At 34.8% G+C, this 21,672-nt stretch overlaps 1 protein-coding gene across 6 annotated transcripts in view; it reads right to left on the bottom strand.

Annotated features, from left to right (window-relative positions):
* Positions 1–21,672, bottom strand: part of TDRD5 (tudor domain containing 5) — a 108,975-nt gene that overhangs the window by 46,988 nt on the left and 40,315 nt on the right. For 5 of the 6 annotated variants that reach the window (XM_072830796.1, XM_072830798.1, XM_072830795.1 and 2 more), the window contains exons 7-13: positions 17,887–18,040; positions 11,497–11,705; positions 10,203–10,423; positions 5,879–6,091; positions 5,295–5,361; positions 985–1,185; positions 262–420 (exon numbers count right to left, since the gene is read on the bottom strand). In XM_072830796.1, the coding sequence (XP_072686897.1) occupies positions 262–420; positions 985–1,185; positions 5,295–5,361; positions 5,879–6,091; positions 10,203–10,423; positions 11,497–11,705; positions 17,887–18,040 (1,224 nt within the window). Of the gene's footprint in view, positions 1–261; positions 421–984; positions 1,186–5,294; positions 5,362–5,878; positions 6,092–10,202; positions 10,424–11,496; positions 11,706–17,886; positions 18,041–21,332; positions 21,356–21,672 lie in introns of those variants that run through there. The other variant, XM_072830800.1, reaches the window with a different exon arrangement.

Below are 21,672 nucleotides of genomic sequence, written 5' to 3'. Positions count from 1 at the left end.
CGTATGTGAGAAATTGTATAGGAGAAAGCATGAATGCAGCAAAGATTTAAACTAGCAAATAATGAGAGGCAAAAAACTGTTACTCAGTTTCCACACCTGTTAAATAAGGATAATTGCAGTAACTATATGACAAGGTTCTATGAGGATTAAATAATAGATTATGCTTACAATGCTTTTTATAATGTCTGTCACATAATAAGTATCCATTAAATGTTAATAATAATAAAAATAATTATAATAATATTTACAAAAACCTCTTACCAGGGTAGGTAATTCATTCTCCTTTGACTGTGGACTTATCTCTCGGTCTTCATTAAAATAGTGCTGCTGGGAAGGACAACCCAGTTCTGTCAAGACCACATCTTCTGGCCCTGCACTGGATTTAGTATATAAAGCTAAAGGGTTGAGTTCTCTGAAACCCTGCAATTAATACAAGGAAGGGTTTAATTAGAGAAAAAGTGAAAAAGTTAGCACTAGCACTTCATAATTTTCAAATGTTGTAGAAATGTATTATTTTCTAAAATTTAACAGTTAAAAAATTTCAAATCTGAAACTAATGATGTAGTATTTGTTGGATAACTGAGTTTAAATTAAAGAAATTAAAAAATTTTAAATTACATATTGAAAAATTTTCCTAGGCACAAAAATTATCAACATCAATATTAACAGCGATGTAGACATCACTATGAATACTTGCAAAATAAGAGTGTTGTCTTTTCTAGGAAGACCTCAAATAAATAATTTGAGGTAAGATAGAATCCTCAAATCAATTATTTAAAATAAAAGTATTCACATTATAATCAGCCAAAGGTAGTTTTTTGGGGTCATTTAAAAATTAAGAGTGTTTCTGTATAAAGAAGGCAGGCATCTCACAGATACCTCTAAGATTAAAGGATCTATCAAATAATCTTATTAAATTATCTTACACCTTGAAGTGTTGAAAGTAAATAAAACATATTACAAAACACATCCAGACTGCTCCACCTTAGAAGGGACATTTTCTCGGCATACAATAGCATGGCCCTCTGTTCTCAAGACATGATGGAAATAGACATCTTCATTTGAGGATGTATCACACAGAAAAATGTTAAGGATTCCATCTACATATTCATCCACTACCCCCACTAATGGCTTCAAACCACACAACTTCTGGAATTGTATAATAGCTCTGGATGTCCAATGTTCCTGAAATATAATCAAGATATGAGATTGAGATGATAAATTCAAACATGAATTATAGTAACCATACACAAAAATAAATTCCTGATGAACTAGAGATTTTAGTGGAAAAATAAAACCATAAAAGTACTAAAATAAACCACTACAAGATATTTATGATTTGGGAATAAGAAAAGTCATAATAAAGGGAAAATTATGACAAATGTGATTATGCTGAAAATTTTATTATTTATTTGGTGGAAAACTTTCATTTTCAGAAATGATTAAGTTAAATTATTGGACTAACCCTCCCATAGAAACTACTAAAATTCTAAATAAAATATTTTTTATTATGTCCAAAAGCATGAAAGAACTGTCAAGAGAGTAACAAATCATCAGGACTGAATTAAAGGGAAAGTGAGAATTATTTTGCCTTCAAAGGGAAAAGAAACGAGACTTCACAAGGATTCACAGTTCAATTTTCACATCACCTGACATTACACAAATCCTCAAGTTGTTCATTTTAAACACATATACCCATTAACATGGGTCCCGACTGGTAGTATTCCTAGGTACCTGGCAGAAGCAAATGCAAATCTCTCTAGAGGTAGGCAATCTCAGCCCATTATTCAAAAATTCTTACAAACAATTTTTCAAAGACAATGAACAGTATTTAGGCAAAGATAAAAGGCATACCAAGAAATAATCACAAGTAAAAACAAAGAAAAACAAAATAAACCTTCAGAAACTTTAGATATTTGATTTTTAGACAATTATAAAGCAACTAAGCTTACTACACTTAAAATAAAATAAAATAAAAAAAGAGATGAACTTGAAAGTTTCCACAGATCGGCATCTATAAAAATTCATCTAGCAAAATCACAAAGAGAGCTTTTAGAAAGTAAAGATACAATAACCAAAACTTAAAACCTAAAAGATTGATTCAGTAGCAGATTAGATATAAAGAGTAAATCAGTAAAGTGGAAGATAATCTGGAAAAAAATACCCAGAATGCAATATGGAAAGACAGAAATACGTAAAATACAGAAGAGTTTTTAAAATATGGAAGATTAAATTGAGAAAGTTTAACATACTTTTAATTGTGTTCCCAGAAAGAGATGCAGAAAGAGAGAGGAATATAAATATGAATAATGGGGAAAAGACTATAATAACTGAAGAGATGATGGCTGGGAATTTGCCAGATTTAATAAAAAGTAACAAAGCACAGAAAAAGGAAGTTCAATGAACCACAAAGTAGGATAAATAAGAATAAATCCACACATAAACATACTAAAACTGAAGACACAGGCAACAAACAGGAAATGCTAAAAACAGCTACAGACAAAAAGGACACTGCCTTCAAAGGAACATCCATCAGCCTGATGGCTGACTTCTCCAACAAGGTAAGGGAGATGGGAAGCCACTAGAATATCTTCAGGGCACTAAATACATTCCCTGTCAACCTAAAATTCTCTACCTAGTGAATGTACCTTCTAAAAACAAATGCAAAATTACGTTTCCAGGTAAGCATAACACTCACAAAATGAAATCTTTAAAGAATACAATGCAAATAAAAGGAAAACCTTCCCAAGGCACTTGAGTGGTGAGAATGAAAAGCAAAGAAATGGAGAAATACATGACTAAATCTAAATGAACATTATTTAATGTGGTCAATCCCTTGAGGGGTTTAAAACAGTAACAATTATACAACAAAAATAGATCAGAAGAGGAGGTTAAAGAAGAAAGTATTCTAATGTCCTCACATGGTTACATACATATGGGTTGTATTTCCTAAAGTAACCCTAAAATAGGATAGTGTGTTACTTAGTAGAATGATTAGAAGACTTTTCAAAATAATGCATGCAACGTGAGAAAGAAAAAGAATAGGTAAACCGGTGATGTTTTATCAGGGCCACTAGGTTCTCCCAGGGCCGGCAGAGTTTAGTAGTAGTCTAGGGATTTGGGCAGACTGCAGTCGCTGATTTTGAAACACCTACTGTGGCTCCCTCCCGTCAAGGATTTCTCCCTTAACTCCTAGAGATTCCGCCATTCCCAGAAAAATGTCCTCTAACTCTTCAAGCCAGCAAGGCTATAGATGGGGGAGCGATCCCCGATAGAAACTGAAAATTTCCTGATCTTACCCTGCCAGCTTGACTTCCAAGGGTAGATTTCTGCTTTTCTGTTGCTTTGGATTTTGCCTATGGGAATATTAGTCCCACCATGTTACTCTTTTGTTACTCTGCCATTACCAAATGCATTAACTACTTTTGAAACCAGAAAAAAAAAGTGAGATTCATTAGTTTAGTCAAAGATCTTTATTAAGCACCTAACATGACACAACCATTGATCTAGGCACTAGAGAAACAGTGAACAGATAATGTTCCCCATCTTAGAAGCTTACATTGTGAATTTGAACAATTAAGATAATACCAGATAGTATTATAAAGATAAATAGCAATGAATGACTGAAGTAGAAGTGTGCACTGTAAATCAGCTGGTCAAGGAAGCCCTTCTTGGTAAATAATATTTGGGCTTAAATTCTGAATGACAAAAGGGGCCAACCAGGAGAATTCTTTGAAGAAGCTATTCCAATGAACAGAGTGGGCAAAAGCCCTAAGGTCAGAAGCATTTCAGGAAGGAAATAAGAAAACAAAAAGAGAAACAAAACTGGAAGCCATCTGGCTAATATGAGAATAATGAACACTGGCTCCAAGTGGGTCACAAAGCTAAGCTTCCTGATGGAAACAGTAAAGAGAAACCTAGTCAAGGCTAAAATGCACCCTAAAAAACAATCCTGAAAACAAACTTGCACAAAATGATAACCGCATAAAGTATTTACATACTGAAAAATCAGAACAGATTGAATGTCTAATAAAGGGATAATTAATCTATGATATACATTAACCTAACATTACTATGACTATTAAAATTGAGAACTACGGTAACATATAAATTTATGCTGTAATAATGCTGAGTTAAGAATATAAAATAATACTATTTTATGTAATCCTGAGAACCCTACGAAAACTCTGACCCTCAACATCAAATAAACCAAACTAAAAGAAATACATCTAATTTCTAAATTGAAAGTGTTTGAAAGGTAGAACATATTTCTTTTTCTTTCCTCCATTCTGTGTTTTTCAGATAAAATTTTTAAAGGATTAATCCATATATATGTAAGCAACTGGTAAATTAAACAGACAAATGTAGTGCAAAAAGTGTGTATGGCATATATAATTAAGAGTTCTGGGGTCCCTGGGTGACTCAGTCGGTTCAGCATCTGTCTTCAGCTCAGGTCATGATCTCAGAGTCTTGGGATGAAACCCCATGTCCAGGGTCCCTGCTCAGTAGGGAGTCTGCTTCTCCTTCTCCCTCTACCCCTGCCCCCTGCTCATGCTCCCTTTCTCACTCTTGCTCTCTCAAATAAATAAAATCTTCAAAAAAAAAGAGAGAGAATTCTGAGAGAAAAACACAAAGTTAGGTGTATGATAATCATAACTACTTAGACAAATATACCTATATGGATGAAAATGCCTCCTGCTTCATCCCACTCCAATGATCTTGCACAGTTATGTTACTAGACAATTCTTTAAAAAACATATAACTGAGTACGGTGGTTCCCTAGGTACATCCTTTAATTGCTCCCCAGCATCTAAAGGACAATGCCCAGACTCCTGAACACGGATACGGATCCCCACCTCAGGGTCCTGTCCATTTCTCTCGTATCACTTGCCATCCACCAACTCCAGCTCATTTACTGCCATGGAAACAAAGAGAGCCATCAAATTTGAGATGTTTTATGTTACCCTCCCTTTAGCTGAAACATCTTTTTTTTGTCTAGTTATAGTCCTAATCTTCTTTCAGAGAATTCCACTCCAATACCACCTCTACCACAGGGTCATCCCTTACTACCGTGAATAGAGAAGTACACTCCTCCTTTTGCACCTCCAGCACACATTATAAATATCTCTACCTCAAATATGACACAGACAGTGATTTCTGTCTTCATGTCTATCTTCCAGACTATTCACAACGATTTCTTTTAGGGCTTATTCCACATTTTATTTTTGTATCCTGAGATCCTAGAACTGTTCTCAGCATCAAATGTTTGCTGATCAAATGGAGAACAAACATACCTCTACTGGTCTCACCCAAGCCAAAGAACACGGGATAGCCTGAGCTGGAAGCTTTGTGTAGCACCACCTGCAAGAGATAATCAAATACACAAATATTTAATGATATTTTAAAACTGTATTTTATAGACTCTCTAATCCATTCTTGATTTTAGCTATTCATATCACTTCAGAGTATTTTATTCATGCATTTTTAAGTTAATGTCTTATACTTTAAAGCAATCTAAGGAACAAAATTTTTAAACATAACAGCCTTTGAAAGCTATCTAATTAAAGTAAAGGGAGGAATAGACCAATCTTCATGCTATATAAATGCAACTTTTAGCATGACCCCAAAAATCATTTTCTTAATAAGAGATTGGAATTTAGTCTCATGGTCCCTTTAGATTCACAGTCATGTGAAAGAAGACAGGCAATTATAAGACCCCTGTGAAACTAAGTGACCATATACCAAGTCCATCTGCACTAAGAACAAAGAGGGATGCAAGGGAAGAGGCAAGAGAAAAGGAAGAGCAATCCTAACTCCATGTAGCTTCAGCAGGAGGTATCAAAAGTTAAGAATAATTTATTAAGATTTGTTAACTCACTTGAGAAACCTCAGGGAAGACTTCTGAACAGTTCCAATATTTCCAAAGTCTGGGTAGAATACTTCAACTTCCTGTTTCCCAAGGACTCGGTGGATAATGACCCGATACCACCACTTATCCTCAGAAATCCTTACACAACAGAGATGTCCTGGTTGGATAAAATACTCGGGCATGGCATATCGATCAGAAACCAGTTGGTTAGAATAGCAGCGCCTACAGAATTCCATAATACAGGGAATTACATAGGGGACAAAAATATCAAGATCATTTTTACTGATGTAACAAGAGCAAGAAAGTCTTGGCAAAAAGGAAAAAAAAATCCCCACTTTTTCTGATTTGTTAATGCTTACTAAGACTAATTAATTTTACTTTCCTCTTTCTTATCCCAATCTCTTCTCTTCAACAACAATCCTCTTCAAATAGAAGTTATACACTCATTTAAACTCATACTCTCTGAACAAAATGTAATCCAACTTTATTCCTCAGCATTTCCTAAAATGGGTGTTTTTAAAACATCAATGGTCTGTTCATTCCCAACTCCAATAGCCTGTCTCCCCGGGTTTTGATATACTTGCTTTCTCTGTAGCATGACCTCTGACCCCATCCTCTTTCCATCTCTATCCTAGTTTCTAAGACATTGGCTCTGTAATTGCCTTAAAAGTTTGGGTTCTCTGGGCTCTTCTTTTTAGGAAGTATATAGAAAGTATAAAACAACAAAAACTTAGGCTTTGGAGCCAATGACATGCGCTTAAATCCTGACTCCATCATTTACTAGCTGTGTAACTTTTTTTTTTTTTTCAGTTTACTTGCTGAGCACAGAGAGGATAATAAAACCTTATTTCAAATATGTGAATGTATGGCAGAGAGCCCAAATACAGTAAGCACTCCTTAAATATTATTATTCTTACTGTATACAGCACCATCTCACCCATTTTCATATCTTATGAAAAGATAAACTGGTGATTCTCCATCTCAATCTTTAGACCCTGAATTGCTTCTGACTTTACAGATGTTAGTTGTCCCCAATTTTCATTTTCCTTGCTTCTTCCCCTAGTAATAGAATCCCAAACTTTAACTGAGCCATTCAGATTTCCCAGGCTCCCTTGCATCTAGATGTGAATAATACGTTCTGGGCAATGAAATGTGAAAAAAAAAAAAAGTAAAGTGCATTATTAGTATGGTAAAATTTATGTGTATTCTACCACAATTTAGAAAAGTGTAGAATTTGAAAGTATATTTCAAAGAAAATGGCATGCCTCCAACCTCCTACACTCTTCTCTTTCTCCTTCCCACCGGCTGGAATGAGGGCCTGGTAGATGTAGTAGCAGTCTACATCCTGGACCATGTGGATGGGGCAACACACTGTCTGGGATAGCAAGGCAGGAAACACTTGCATCCCTAACACCATGAAGCTACCCTATCAGTCTGCATTGCTTAAATATGGACTATTATGGGAAGAAATCAATTTTTATCTTCTTTATCCTACTAGGGCTAAAGTTATGTCTTTGTAACAGTGGCTACACCTAATCCTAACTAATATTGTCCACTCAACATTGTCAATTTACCTCATAGTCACCTTAGAAGCACCAGGTGCAAAATTCTAACCCAGCTCAAATCTACCCAATCTCTAAACACAAGTTTCATACTCTCCCTTTCTGGCTTATCCTTCTCAACCCCATTCTTGTCACCAAGACCTGACAATTGTACTTTCTGAAATTCTCTACAATTTCTCTCTTCCTTTCCACTCTCAGTCTCTTACCAAGACTAGCAGAGTAAGGATGCCCTTCTGTTCACTCCATCCATCTTCCACCCTGCAACTAGAGTTATCCTAAAATACAAATCTGCTGATGCCCCTACTTTCTTAAAATCTTCAGAAAGGCTCCTGTCTACAGAATAAGCCGGAATTTCTTCCCATGGTGTTCAGACTCCAGGTCTTCTCCAGTATTCCAGTTTCACATTCAGTCACTGTCCACCCAGCCTTATGCAGTGGTGACATCACTCCCCTATTTCTTGCTCCCAGAGCATAATGCCCGTTGTTAATGCTGGCCTTGGTGCCAGGGATTGGGCCTGTACATACCTACCCACACCTTCTTGACTGGCAAATTCTTGTTTTTTAAGCCTAGCTCAAGTATCTCCTTTGTAAAGCTTTCGTCCACCTCGCCCAGGCAGAATTACCACCTCATGCAATATCCCTCATATCCCCTATCTTCCCAGATAATCGTGGTGTTCACAAAGGCAGAGACCATGTCTGTCTTCTCCTTATACCACTCATGCCTCAACATCCCAACACACACAGCAGATATGGTATTAATAGTAATAGCAGCCAACATCTGAACTAGACTCGGTTCTAAGTACTTCAACCTTCACAAGTGAGGAGGTAGGTACTACGACTATCTTTACTTTGGAAATAAGGAGACTATGCTTAGAGAGTTAAAATAACTTCAAAGTCACAGAGCAGTAAGCGTGCTTTAAAACATGTACTAAATATTATAGGCATGCTGCAATGGAATATGTGATAATATTTTTACTAAGTGATTATGTGACTTACATTATGCCAGGTGTTCTTGGATGAGAGATGAGTACATAATAAGGGAAAATTAGATTAAAAAATGGAATTTTCTTGAAGAGGTACATAATAAATACTCTTATATGTGACACCAATGTAAAAATCAATTATTATTATTTATTTACTGTTCATAAATAAATCTAAAATAATGTACACACTGTGTACATTTTACATGATGTTTACTAAGAAAGGACATTTTTCAGCAGAGAAAACAGATTGGCGTAGTTGTTCTCCAAATCCCTGGGACCCTAATGCTCTTTCAAAAAATCCCTAAAATCAAAGGTATTTTAATATTTCAATATCATTGTGAAAAATAGTTATCTGCCCTTTTCACTGTGGTAACATTTGCAATGATGGTATAAAAGGTGCCCTGACCAAATCAAGGCAATAGCACCAAACTTTACTAGTAGTCATTTATAAGTCACTGCCATGTACTCACAATAAAATAAAATTTTTAAAAAGTAGACAATGGCATTTAAGAATATTCTTGATAAAGTAATAAAAATTAAGCTTATTAAATCTCAATCACTGAACAATATTCTCCGTGACAAAAATGGAAGTACCATACACATAAAACACTTCTCAAGTTGTCTTAAGGAAAAGCACTTATGCATTTGAGTTGTGCATTGAACTAGTTGCTTTTTTAGTGTGGAACATTTTTACTTGGAAAATAAACTAGCCATTGTTTTCATGGAATACCATTTTTGCTTGAAAGGACCATTATCAAGCTATGTTTATTCAGACTTAGGTATCTGACACACAATTTTCTAAAAAATGAAGTGAGCCTGTCACTTCAAGGAAAACACTGACAGTATTTGTCATTAATGATGAAACTCAAGGCTTCTGGGTGAAAATTAAGATTTTGGACATGTTGCATCTACCACTATGAGTGTGACAGTTCCCTAATATGTAATACTTTCTGATGAGTTTAGTGGTGACATTAATAAATGCTGAAGATCTACATAACTCAGCAAACCAGTATTTTCCAAATTACCAATGCATGTTTTAATATTATTAATGGAGTAAAAGATCCTTTCAGGGCCAGTTACATTTATCCCACACTGAGAAGAGCCTTATGTTTGCTTTAACATCCTGTTATTACTGTCTTGAAATTCTTAATAACTTTTAAACTTGGCACTTTGCATTGTAATTTTGTACAGGAGCCTGCAGTTGCATAGCCAGTCCTGGATCCATTCAAAGTGCAAATGAAAACCAATGGATTTTAACACAGTAGGGTATGAAAAGTTCAAATTCCACATTACAACTAATCTTTAAAAAACTACCATTTGCCAAGTTTTGGAATGTTCACAAATTTTCTGAAAATATTAAAGAAGATTCACAATTTTCTGAAAAAGCAATTAAAACACTCCTTTTCCCAATTATGTATCAGTGTGAGGGCAGATGTTTTCATATACTTTAACCAAAACAATGTAGCTCAAGAGATTATAGACCAAAGCAAATACTAAAATCAAACTTCCTTCTATTAAGACAGATATTGAAGAGATCTGCAAAAACATAAAACAATGCCACTATTCCAATTTCTGGAAAATAGTAGCTCTTTTTCATAGAACTACATTATTTATATTCATACAAATGGACTTATTTTTTAAAATATTTAAATGTTACGTTTTAATTTCTAAGATAAATATCAATAAACAAAAAGTTCCTGAGTCCTTAAAAGTCCTAAACCAAAATGTTTAGAACTACTGATTTAGAATGAGATATATGAAAAATACACTGAAATCAACAGACTCCTACCGCATCTCAATCATCATGTCTTCAAGTAACTCTGATGAATCTCTGCTATAGATTCGGATGTAGAATTGACTAGGAGAGATGATATACTCCACAAAGACTCCCACAAGGGTACTGGTATCTAATGGTGGCAGTCTGCATAATTTCTTGTCCCGTACAGCATCTGGTGGGATATCATGATTTGCCATTGCCAGGTTGAGCTCTGATTTGTTAACACCTACTTGCTACAAGTTAAAACGGAAAAGAAACCGCTATAAATCTCTGAGTGGCATTTCAAACTAATGACATTTCTCAAAGTATATTTCATGAGTCATCTCTATCAGAATCACCTGGGAAATTATAAAAATGAAGCCTCTTAGGCTTTAGCCCAGACAGATTTAAAATACCTGGAAGTGGAGCCTCCAATTATGCATTTAAAAAAACCTCCCTAGGTAATCCTCATGTATATCAATATATGAAAACTACTGCCTTATGATATTAAAAGTATGCTATACAGCTGCCCCATACAAAATTGAAAATATGGTACTTAAAATATTCAGGCTGAGCCAAGACAGTCATCCTACCCACCCATACCAACAAAGGTAGCTTTAGATAACAGATTAAAATTCACACTAGTCTTCCAATCAAAAAGGGTTTCTCAAACATCCTCATTCTAAAATATACTATTTTCCTGTAGGCCTTTCTCTTGTCCTCTAGAAAATGTGCAGTAGGCTCTTCAAACCAAGGTTTTCCTTCCTTTCCAGACATAGATGGTAGAAGAAAAGAAGAGTAAGCAATTAATTCTTTAATAACAGCAAAATAAACAACAGGAGATGAAAACGCAAAGAGGAAGAATTGTGTGGAAATGTAATGAAGAAAAAATAAAAACACCCTGTAACTGCAGACAGGTGCAAGGGCAATTTGCAGCAGGTGTTGAGAGATATAACTAAAGCAAATATCCTCCATTCTTCCCTCTGAAGCCCTTGAGGGTTTTCCAGCCTATATTTTAAAGAACACGGACCAAGCATTGGCTATAATCTCTTGAGAAACCTGGCAAATCTTTAAAGCCATCTGAAAACTTTAAAATGAGATCGGAATGAAAGTTAGTAATACAAAAGATTGAAAACCAGAATAAAATAAGGCAACTTCAGAGCAAAGCTTTGCTCTTTTCTAAGAAATCATATATCTAGAAATAAGACTTTCCTAAAATAAAAAAAAAAACTTTCCTAAAATAGAATTTTGGTTTAAAGAAATATTCAATCAGTTACTTTCCATAATGCTGAATCTCCAATGTACAAAGTCTGTAAACCTTACTTACCAGCTGTAAAGGCTTTACCACCAGATTAGGCTTCTTGCAAATCTTCTGTTCTGGCTCCCTATGGTTTTTAGGAAGACAATCCCATGCAGTCTCCTTGACAGCAGCAGTAGACAGTGAATTTCTAGGGGGACTGGAGACACAAGCTTTGACGTCTATTTTCTTATCTGATTGAACTAAACATGAATTTCTGATTGATGAAACATCTCCATCTGAAATAATCAATAGAGCAGCCTGTGGATAGCTATTACAATAATTTGTGTAACTATTACTAAGGACATTCTATCACCCAGGCACTGGGCAAATAAGGGGAGACATGAACCCATCTCTGCGGACCTTTCAGTATGGAGAGATAAAAGGAAGTTCTAGATGGGAACACATCTTAAATTATTTATGTTGGCAGGGAGAGGGTAAGTCTGGTAAGGATCCTTGAACTTTAATTAAAAGTTTCATTTTGGGGGCAGCCCGGGTGGCTCAGTGGTTTAGCGCAGTCTTCAGCCCAGGGCATGATCCTGGGGACCCAGGATTGAGTCCCATGCCAGGCTCCCTGCATGGAGCCTGCTTCTCCCTCTGCCTATGTCTCTGCCTCTCTCTCATGAATAAATAAATAAAAATCTTAAAGAGCTTCATTTTTCAACATTCTTGTTCAACGTTAGCAGTGAATGTGCATTGCTGCTAAATGTACAATGTATTTGACTACTTAATATTCCACAATACAATGCCTTAATTTTTAGGGAATTATCAAATCAATCACATAACTTGTTCAAATCTCATGTGTATGATGATTGTAAGAGGTTGACATATTAAAACAGACCCCAGGGCAGCCTGGGTGGCTTAGCAGTTTAACGCTGCCTTCAGCCCAGGGTGTGATCTTGGAGACCCAGTATCAAGTCCCAAGTCAGGCTCCCTGCATGGAGCCGGCTTCTCCCTCTGCTTGTGTCTCTGCCTCTCTGTCTCTCATGAATAAATAAATAAAATCTTTTATAAATAAATAAATAAATAAATAAACAAACAAACAAACAAACAAACCAGACCCCAGATAGACCTAAAACCATAGTGGCTCCTAAAGAAAAACTAATAAAAATGCACAAAGATATAGGTACAAGGATATTTATCATTGTATCTTACATAGTAAAAAAAAAAAATACACTCAACATGTCAATAGAAGACTGATTAAGACTGATTCAGTGAATATAGTCACATAAAAGAATTCTTTGTATTTAAGAAAAGATGTATTGTATCTTGTATTCTTGTATTTAAGAAAGATGAAATAAACTTATGCTGATATAGACCATCCATAATATATGAAGTATAAAAAGCAAGAGCTTACACAATATTTGTATGATACTATTATAATGCAAGAAAATTATACATATGATAGCTATGTTATATACAAGAGGTCCAAAAAAGACCCATTAAAACAATTCCTAGTTACCCTCTACATTGTTGGAATGTTTAAACTAGTAATATTGCTTTTATAATTTTTGAAAAATCTAGCTATGCTTACATAAATGTTGAAAAGCTCTGGAAAACTATAAAAATTCTAACAGCGTTTTGGAGGAGGGGAGTAAAGTGATGGTAAATGTTTACTTCCAACTTTCCACTCATCTGTGGTATTTTTCAGAATAGTATTAAATACTCACTAAATGAGTATTTATGAGTATTAAGTACTCATAAAATGAATATTATTTTAATATTCAGAAAAATAAGCAGGGTGCCTCGGTGGCACCCTGTTAAGCATCTGTCTTCCGCTCAGGTCATGATCCCAGGGTCTGAGATCAAGCTCCACATCGGGCTCCCGTGGGAGTCTGCTTCTCCCTCTCCTCCCTGTCTGTGCACTCTATTGCTATCTCTTTCACTATCTCTGTTTCTCTCTTTCCCTGTCTCCCTCTCTCAAATAGCTGAATAAAATCTTTTTTAAAAAATCAGCAAAGATGCATTTATCTTTTGGGAAAAAAATTTGCTATCCATCAAAACCACCTGTAGAAGCTTATAAAAATACAAGTACAGTTGATCTGTAAACAATGCAGGGGTTAGCAACATCAACCCTCCCCCTATGCAATCAAAAATCTGCATGTAACTTTTGATTCCCCAAAAGCTTAGCTACCAATAGACTACTGATGACCAGAAGCCCTACTGATAACATAAGCAGTTGATTAACATATATTTTGTATGTCATATGTATTATATACTGTATTCTTCTAATAAAGCCAGAGAAAAAATTTTTTTAAATCCCAAGGAAGAGAAATTACATTTACAGTACTATACTGATCTTAACAAAAATAATCCATATGTAAGTGGAACTATCCAATTCAAACCTATGTTGTTCAAGGGTCAACTATACCATATTAGGGCAGCCCCAGTGGTGCAGCAGTTTAGTGCCGCCTGAAGCCCAGGGTGTGATCCTGGAGCCCGGATTCGAGTCCCACATCGGGCTCCTTGCATGGAGCCTGCTTCTCCCTGTCTGCCTGTGTGTGTGTGTGTGTGTGTGTGTGTGTGTGTGTGTGTCATGAATAAATAAATAAAATCTTAAAAAAAATTAAAAAAAAACTATACCTTATCCTACTATAATTTAGCATGACCCCTGAGTCAACAGAGGAAAAAGTACATGGAATGTCTCTGTATTAGTTCTTAATAACTGTATATAAATCTACAATACTCTCAAAAATTTCAAAAGAAAAAAACTGAAGTCTGAAGAAAAACACAAAAAACAAAATCAAGTATCCTAAATGCAATGTGGTATTCTAGAGTGGATCTAGAAACAGAACAATTGTGGGAAAACTGGCAAAACCAAAATAAAATCTAGAGTTTAGTTAATAGCAATGTACTACAATTAATTTCTTAGTTTTGATAAATGTAACATGGGAACATAAGATGTTACTATTAGAGGAAATGAAGAACATTCTAGAGAATGGGAAAGGAATTCTATAATATCTCTGTAGCTTTTCTGTAAATCTAAAGTTATCCAAAAATAAAAAGGTTGTTTAAAAATAAGTACAGGGATGCCTGGGTGGCTCAGCGGTTGGGCACTTCCCTTCGGCCTGGGGCGTGATCCTGGGGTCCGGGATCAAGTCCCGTGTCGGGCTCCCTACATGGAGCCTGCTTCTCCCTCTGCCTGTGTCTCTGCCTGCCTCTCTCTCTCTCTCATGAATAAATAAAATATTTTTAAAAAATAAAATAAAAATAAGTACAAGTGCTAGGTCCCAATGCACACCCATTTATTCCAAATATCCATGTATTTCTAAAAAGTTTTTGAAGCACATCCAAAGTTAACAACTACTGATCTGGTGCTTCTCTATCAGATCACTATTTTAGAAAACTGATTTCTTCAGTTACCGAAGAATCTGGATAATGAAATATATTTTTAAAAATTCAGATGATCTATGAGTCACCTGTGTGGCTCAGTCAGTTAAACTTGGCTTTCGGTCAGGTCATGATCTCAGGATTGTGGGATCAAGTCCAATGTCAGGCTCTGCACTCAGCAGGGAGTCTAGTCTGCTCCCTCTCTCCCTTTGCCCCACCTCCCACAGGTACATGCCCTCTCTCCTTCTCTCACTCTGTTTCTCAAATAAATAATTTTTAAAATTCAGATGGTCTTCATTAATGATATAGGTTACACTTATGGCCAACAAATGCCACCAAAAAGGTCTACAAATACAGAAGTGTTTTCAAGGTTAAAAACCATATGGTCATTTCAAAAGATTCAGAAAAAACTTTTGACAAAATTCAACATCTGTTCATGATAAACTCTCAAGAAAGTAGATACAGAGGGAACATAATATGATAAAGGCCATACATGACAAACACACAGCTAACATCATACTCAGTGAAAAACAAAGCTTTTCCTCTCTAGAACAAGACAAAGATGTCCATTATTGCCATTTTTATGCAACACAGTACTGGAAGCACTAGCTACAGCAATCAGAAAATAAATAAATAAATAAATAAAAAGTATCCAAATTGGTAAGGAAGAAATGAAACTGTCACTATTTGCAGATGACATGATACTATATACAGGACATCTTAAAAATTCCACCAAAAACCTATTAGGACTAATAAATGAATTCACTAAATGGATGGATGCAAAATCAATATACAGAAGTCTGTTGCATTTCTGTACACTAATAATGAAGTATCTGAAAGAGAGAAATTAGGAAAACAATCCCACTTATAATTGCACCATAAAGAACAAAAACACCTAGGAATAAATTTAACAGAGTGAAAGACCTATACTCTGAAAACTATAAAAGATCAATGAAAGAAATTAAAGATGACGCAAATTAAAAGATACACCATGCTCATGGATTAGAAGAACCAATATTGTTAAAATGTTCACAGTACCCAAAAAGTGTACGGATTCAATTCAATTCCTATCAAAATACTGATAGTATTTTTAAAGATTTATTTATTTGAGGACTGGAAAGTGGGAGAGAGAGAGAGAGAGAGAACGGGCCAGAGGGGGAGGGAGAAAGAGAACCCCCGCAAGCAGACTCCCCGCTGAGTGTGGAGCCATACACAGGGCTCGATCTCACAACCCTGAAATCATGACCTGAGCCAAAACCAACAGCTGGATGCTCAACCAAATGTGCTACCCAGATGCCCCAATACCAACAGTATTTTTCATAGAACTAAATAACCCTAAAATTTATGTGGAACCACAAAAGATCCTGAATAGCCAAAGCAATCTCAAAAAAGAACAAAGCCAGAAGTATCACAATCCCAGATTTCAAGACATTCTACAAAGCTATGGTAATCAAAACAGTATGGTACTGGCACAAAAATAGACACATAGACCAATAGAACAGAAAGCCCAGATAAACCCATGCTTATATGTTCAATTAATGACAAAGGAGTCAAGAATATACAACGGGGAAAAGACAGTCTCTTCAATAAACTGGACTATTTATACCATGCACAAAAGTAAATTCAAAATAGATTAAAGATCTGTGAAACCTGAAAACATAAAGGTCCTAAAAGAAAACACAGGCAGTAATCTCTTGGACATCAGCCTTTCCAACATTTTTCTAGATGTGTCTCCTCCAGCAAGGGAAATGAAAGCACAAATAAACTACTGGGGCTACATCAAACTAAAAAGCTTTTGTACAACAAAGGAAACCAAAATGTAAAGGTAACATACTGAATGGAAGAATATATTTGCAAATGACAAGTCCAATAAGGGGTTCGTATCCAAAATATATCAAGAACTTCTACAACTCAATACCAAATAAAACAATCCAAATAAAAATGGGCAGAAAATCTGAAGACATTTTTTGAAAGAAGACATACAGTTGACCAACAGACACATAAAAGAAACAACATTGTTAATCATCAGGGAAATGCAAAATCAAAATCACAGTGAGACATCACCTTATACCTATCAGAATGGCTAGTATCAAGACAAGAAATACACCAAGTGTGGCAGGATGTAGAGAAAAGGGAATCTTTGTGCACTGTTGGTGTGAATGTAAATTAGTGCAACCATTGTGGAAAACACTGCAACGTTTCCTTAAAAAATCATTAAAAATAAAAATGACATGTGATCCAGTAATTCCACTACTGGGTATTTACCCAAAGAATATGAAAACACTAACTCAAAAAGATATATGCACTCCTATGCTTACTGCAGTATTATTTACAATAGCCAAGTTATGGAAGCAACCTAAGTGTCTATCCACAGATAAAGTCCTAGTATATATACAATGGATTATTACTCAGCTATAAAAAGAAACTAAATCTTGCCATCTGTGACAACATGGATAAATCTAGAGGATATGATGCTAACTAAAATAAGAGTAAGACAAATACCATATGATTTCACTTCTAGATGGAATCTAAAAAAACAAAACAAATAAAATGGAAAACAATTATAAATACAAAGAACTGGTAGTTGTCAGGGGAGGGTAGTGGGGGGATGGGCAAAATAGGTGTAGAGTATTAAGAGGTACAAACCTCCAGTTATAATATAAGTTACAGGGCACCTGGGTGGCTCAGTCAGTTAAGTATCTGCCTTCGGCTCAGTTCATGATCCTAGGATCCTGGAATGGAGCCTGATGTTGGGCTCCCTGCTCAGCAGGGAATCCTACTTCTCCCTCTCCCTCTGCCCCTCCCGTTGCTCCTGCTCTCTTTCTCTCTCAAATTAAAATATTTTTAAAAAAATAATAAAAATAAATAAGTTACAGGGATAGAAAATACAGCAAAGGGAATACAGTCAATAATATTGTAATAGCATTATATGGTGACAGTAACTACACTTACCATGATGAGAACAGCATAATGTATGGAACTGTCAAATCATTATGTTGTACATCTGAAATTCACGTAATTGTATGTCAACTATACTTCACTTTAAAAAAAAAAAAAATCAGGTTTGCATCATATTGTGATTCAACTCACCAGATGCTAGTGGCTTCATATTAGCATCAAAAACCAGTAAGTCTTGTTCTCCTTCCCTGAACTCAACACGAAGAATGTCGCTAAGAGCTCCAACAAGTTCTGTCACATTTAAGAAACCCAATTGTTTTGGTGAAAGTTGCTCTTTAAACATTATCTGTCACACATGCACAAAGAAAACCAGAAATAACATTTAAAAACATTAGATAAAAAGAATATAACATATACAGATGCCCTTACGGACAATGTCTTGGTTTGGACTTAGTCAAACTAAATTTGTAAGGGTCAGCAGACTCATCTATTACAGTAATACAAACTGAGAAACCTACAATCCTTCACCATAAAACTTCCAGGCCAGTTTCAAATTCCTTTTAAAGTACATAGTAAACTGAAGTGAAAATTAAGGTGCCTTTTTACCTCTCATTTTTAATAATTCTTGATTATAAAGCAAAAGTCTTTTTAAAAAATGAATGCACAAAAACCGAGTCATATTAAAATTTGATTTTCTCTATTTTCAGAGGAAGTATTCACTACCACTTTCAATATATAATAAAGTAATACTAATTTAAAACATTTCCTTAAAATTTTATGATTTCATCCTAGAAGTTGAGCTTAATAAGCAGGTGTCATTGTATCTCCTACAGCATTGTTTGATTTTCTTGCATTGGAAAATAAGAAAAATTATACCAAAAATAAAAAAATATATATGTATGGAATATATACAAAATATGTTTGAACTGTGAAGTGAATTGGAAGTTTGCCCTTGAAAGACCCCCCATTAAAATGTTCAAGTTCTTAAACTTTTGTCTCCCTACCCAAGCTAAAGCAGTTGAGCTAATCATAATTATTTTTCTGTTCCTCCAGCTAGCATAGGAAATAAACTCTTGCTCTGACTTAATCATCTTGGAGACATTGACAGAACACTGAAGGCCAACACTCTAGAAGAACTAACTCCCAACAGAGGATGAGACTGCTGTATACCTTCTTGTTCACAGACACTATGAGACTCAACTTATGACTTTCTCCCAAGAAAAACAGGGACCCAGCACTAGCCCAGTCATGGTTTTAAAGGTCATTAATACCACATCTATAGCGAATCATGAGTATCCTAAGAAAGGTTTAATAGAAGAAAGGGGAAGGGTGATGGTGAATGAAACTTGTATCTCTACTTTGCACATTACATATTATGACTTCTTTTCATTTTATGTTTATTAGTCTCTTCAATGGTTTCTTTATCGTCTCTGTAAGCGTCTAGTACCATGAATATGCAAGTCAGTCAAACACAAAACTAGGTTGGGATGGATTTTTATTAACTTTTTAATACAAGATATTTAGGAGTTTCAAAAAAGTATACAGCAAAACCTAAGTCTCTGACCCACCCTTAACCCTTAGTGGTCCAGAAGAGCATGTCCCTGGAGGGGACATGAGAGTTTACTATCATTTGTGCTTTGTCATATTAATCACTCACATACTTGCGTCTGCAAAATGTTCAGATCTTTTTGCAATTTTTTTTTAATGGAGTTGTCTGGCTTTCTGTAATGGAGCTACAGAAGGTGCTTTACATACTCTAGATTTGTCTTTTTTTAGATGTGCAGTTGTAAATATTTCTTCCCAGTTTATGATCTACTTATTAGTTTTCTTTAAAGATTTTTTTAAAGGGATCCCCCTGCCTATTAATTTTTAAGGCTCCTAAACAGAATTTTAATAAAGTCTCATTATCAATTTTCTTTTAAACAATTATTGCTTTCCACGTCCTAAGAAAGTCTTATCTGTTCCCAGATCATGAACATGTGTTTTCTTCTAGATGCTCTAATTTTTAACTTTTTCATTTGGGTCTATGATACAACTCCAATTAACTGATGTACATGGTATGATGTTGGGGTTGAGTTCATTTCTTTCCTTTATGGATATCTAGTTGTCTCAGCATCATTTGCTGAACAGATTTTCCTCTCTCCCATTTAATTCCTTTGGCATCTCTTTCAAAAATCACTTGAGTGCACTGCAAGGATCTCTTCATGTATGCTCCTCTATGATAAATTCATGAGTTTTTCAATATTTACAAATAGCCTGCAGGAATTATGAGGACGAATGTAATGAATCTAGAGCATATTTACAATATTTAGACTTCTCACCCATGAGTACGCTATAGCTAAGTCCTCTTGCATTTATTTCTCTCAGTAGTTTTCAGGACAGATAGATGTCTTTTGTTTCTTTTTCATCTTATTTTCTAGTTATTTAAGTTGACATTACTGTAAATAGACATTTCCAAATTTCATTTTCCAACTATTTTCTGCTTTTATATGGAAAAGTAATAGGTAATAGGTTTTCAAATATTAACCTGTATCTTTGGTCTTGTAAATTCACTTGCTAGTTTCAGTAGCTTTTTCACAGATTCCTTAATAAATTCTACATAGACAATCATGCTTTCTGCAAACACAGTTTTACCTCTCCTTTCAGGTTCAATCTGTGTCTTTTAAGGAATTTGTCCATTTCATCTAAGTTGTCAAATGACTGGCACATTTGTTTGATATTCCCTTTTTGACATTTTAGTATCTGTAGGATCTATAATGACAAAAATCTTTCTTTCATGATATTGCAATTTGTGTCCAAGTATCCACTGGTTCATCAATTTTGGTGAACTTTCAAAGAAACATTTGGCTTTAATTTTCTCTTGATTGCTAATTTATTGATTTCTATCCCTAGCTTTATCATTTTATTCCTTCTACTTATTTTGGGTTTACTTTGCTCTTCTTTTTCTAGCCTGTTTAAGGTAAACCTCTTGGTCAATGATGATTTTTTTTTAATCTTTCTTCTTTTCTAATTTAGGCATTTCAGAGCTATAAATTTTCCTGTGAGGACTGCTTTGGCTGCATCTCACAGATTTTGATATGTTGTACTTTCATCAAAATTTAGTTGGAAATATTTTCTAATTTCCCCAATAATTTAGAAAAACATTTTAATTTCCAAATTATCTGAAAATTCTTAAATAATTTGATTTATAATTTAATTCCTTCTTAATCAGAAAAAATACTCTAAGATTTCAATATTCTGAAATTTGTCAAGACTTAATACTATAGCCAACTATATGCTGTATGTTGGCAAATGTCCCACATTTACTTGAACAGAAAGTGTATTCTGCAGCTGTTGAGTCTAGTGTTCTATAAAATAGATCAAGATGGTAGAGAGGGTGGTTCAGATTTTCTATGTCCTTACTTTTTTTACTATCATATAAATTGCTGGAAAAAGAAAATCTGTTTGTGGAATTCATTCCTTTGTCAATTTTATATAATTTATTTTAAAATATTAGGTAAATATATATTTGACTTGTGTCTTAAGGTCCTTTATCCTTATGAAATGGCCCTCTGAATATACACTCTGCTTTGAACTCTGCTTTATCTGATTTTATAAATCGACTCAGTTCTTTTATGCTTATTACTTCATGTACTTACTTCATGTCTTATTCATCTTTTACTTTCAGTCTGTCTTTATATTTACAGTGCATTTCTTGTTCATGGCAGCTAGTTGCATCTTGCCTTTTCATCCTGTATCAAAATTTCATTAATTCTGCTATTTAATCCACTTACATTTATAAAATAAATATAACTGGATTTGTGGCTATCATTTTGCTAAAATTTTTTTGCTATATATTTTTGTGGAACTCAAACTCACAACCCTAAGATCAAGACCTGAGTTGAGATAAAGAGTCAGACACTTAACTGAACCACCCAAGCACCCCCACCATTTTTCTATTTAACACCTTTTTTAAAAAAATTATTTATTCATGAGAGA

The sequence above is a fragment of the Canis lupus genome, chromosome 6 (assembly GCF_048164855.1).
Source record: "Canis lupus baileyi chromosome 6, mCanLup2.hap1, whole genome shotgun sequence".
In the NCBI taxonomy this organism is placed as follows: domain Eukaryota; kingdom Metazoa; phylum Chordata; class Mammalia; order Carnivora; family Canidae; genus Canis; species Canis lupus.
Note: the sequence above shows the minus strand (reverse complement) of the source record. Positions and strands in the feature narration are given on the sequence as shown.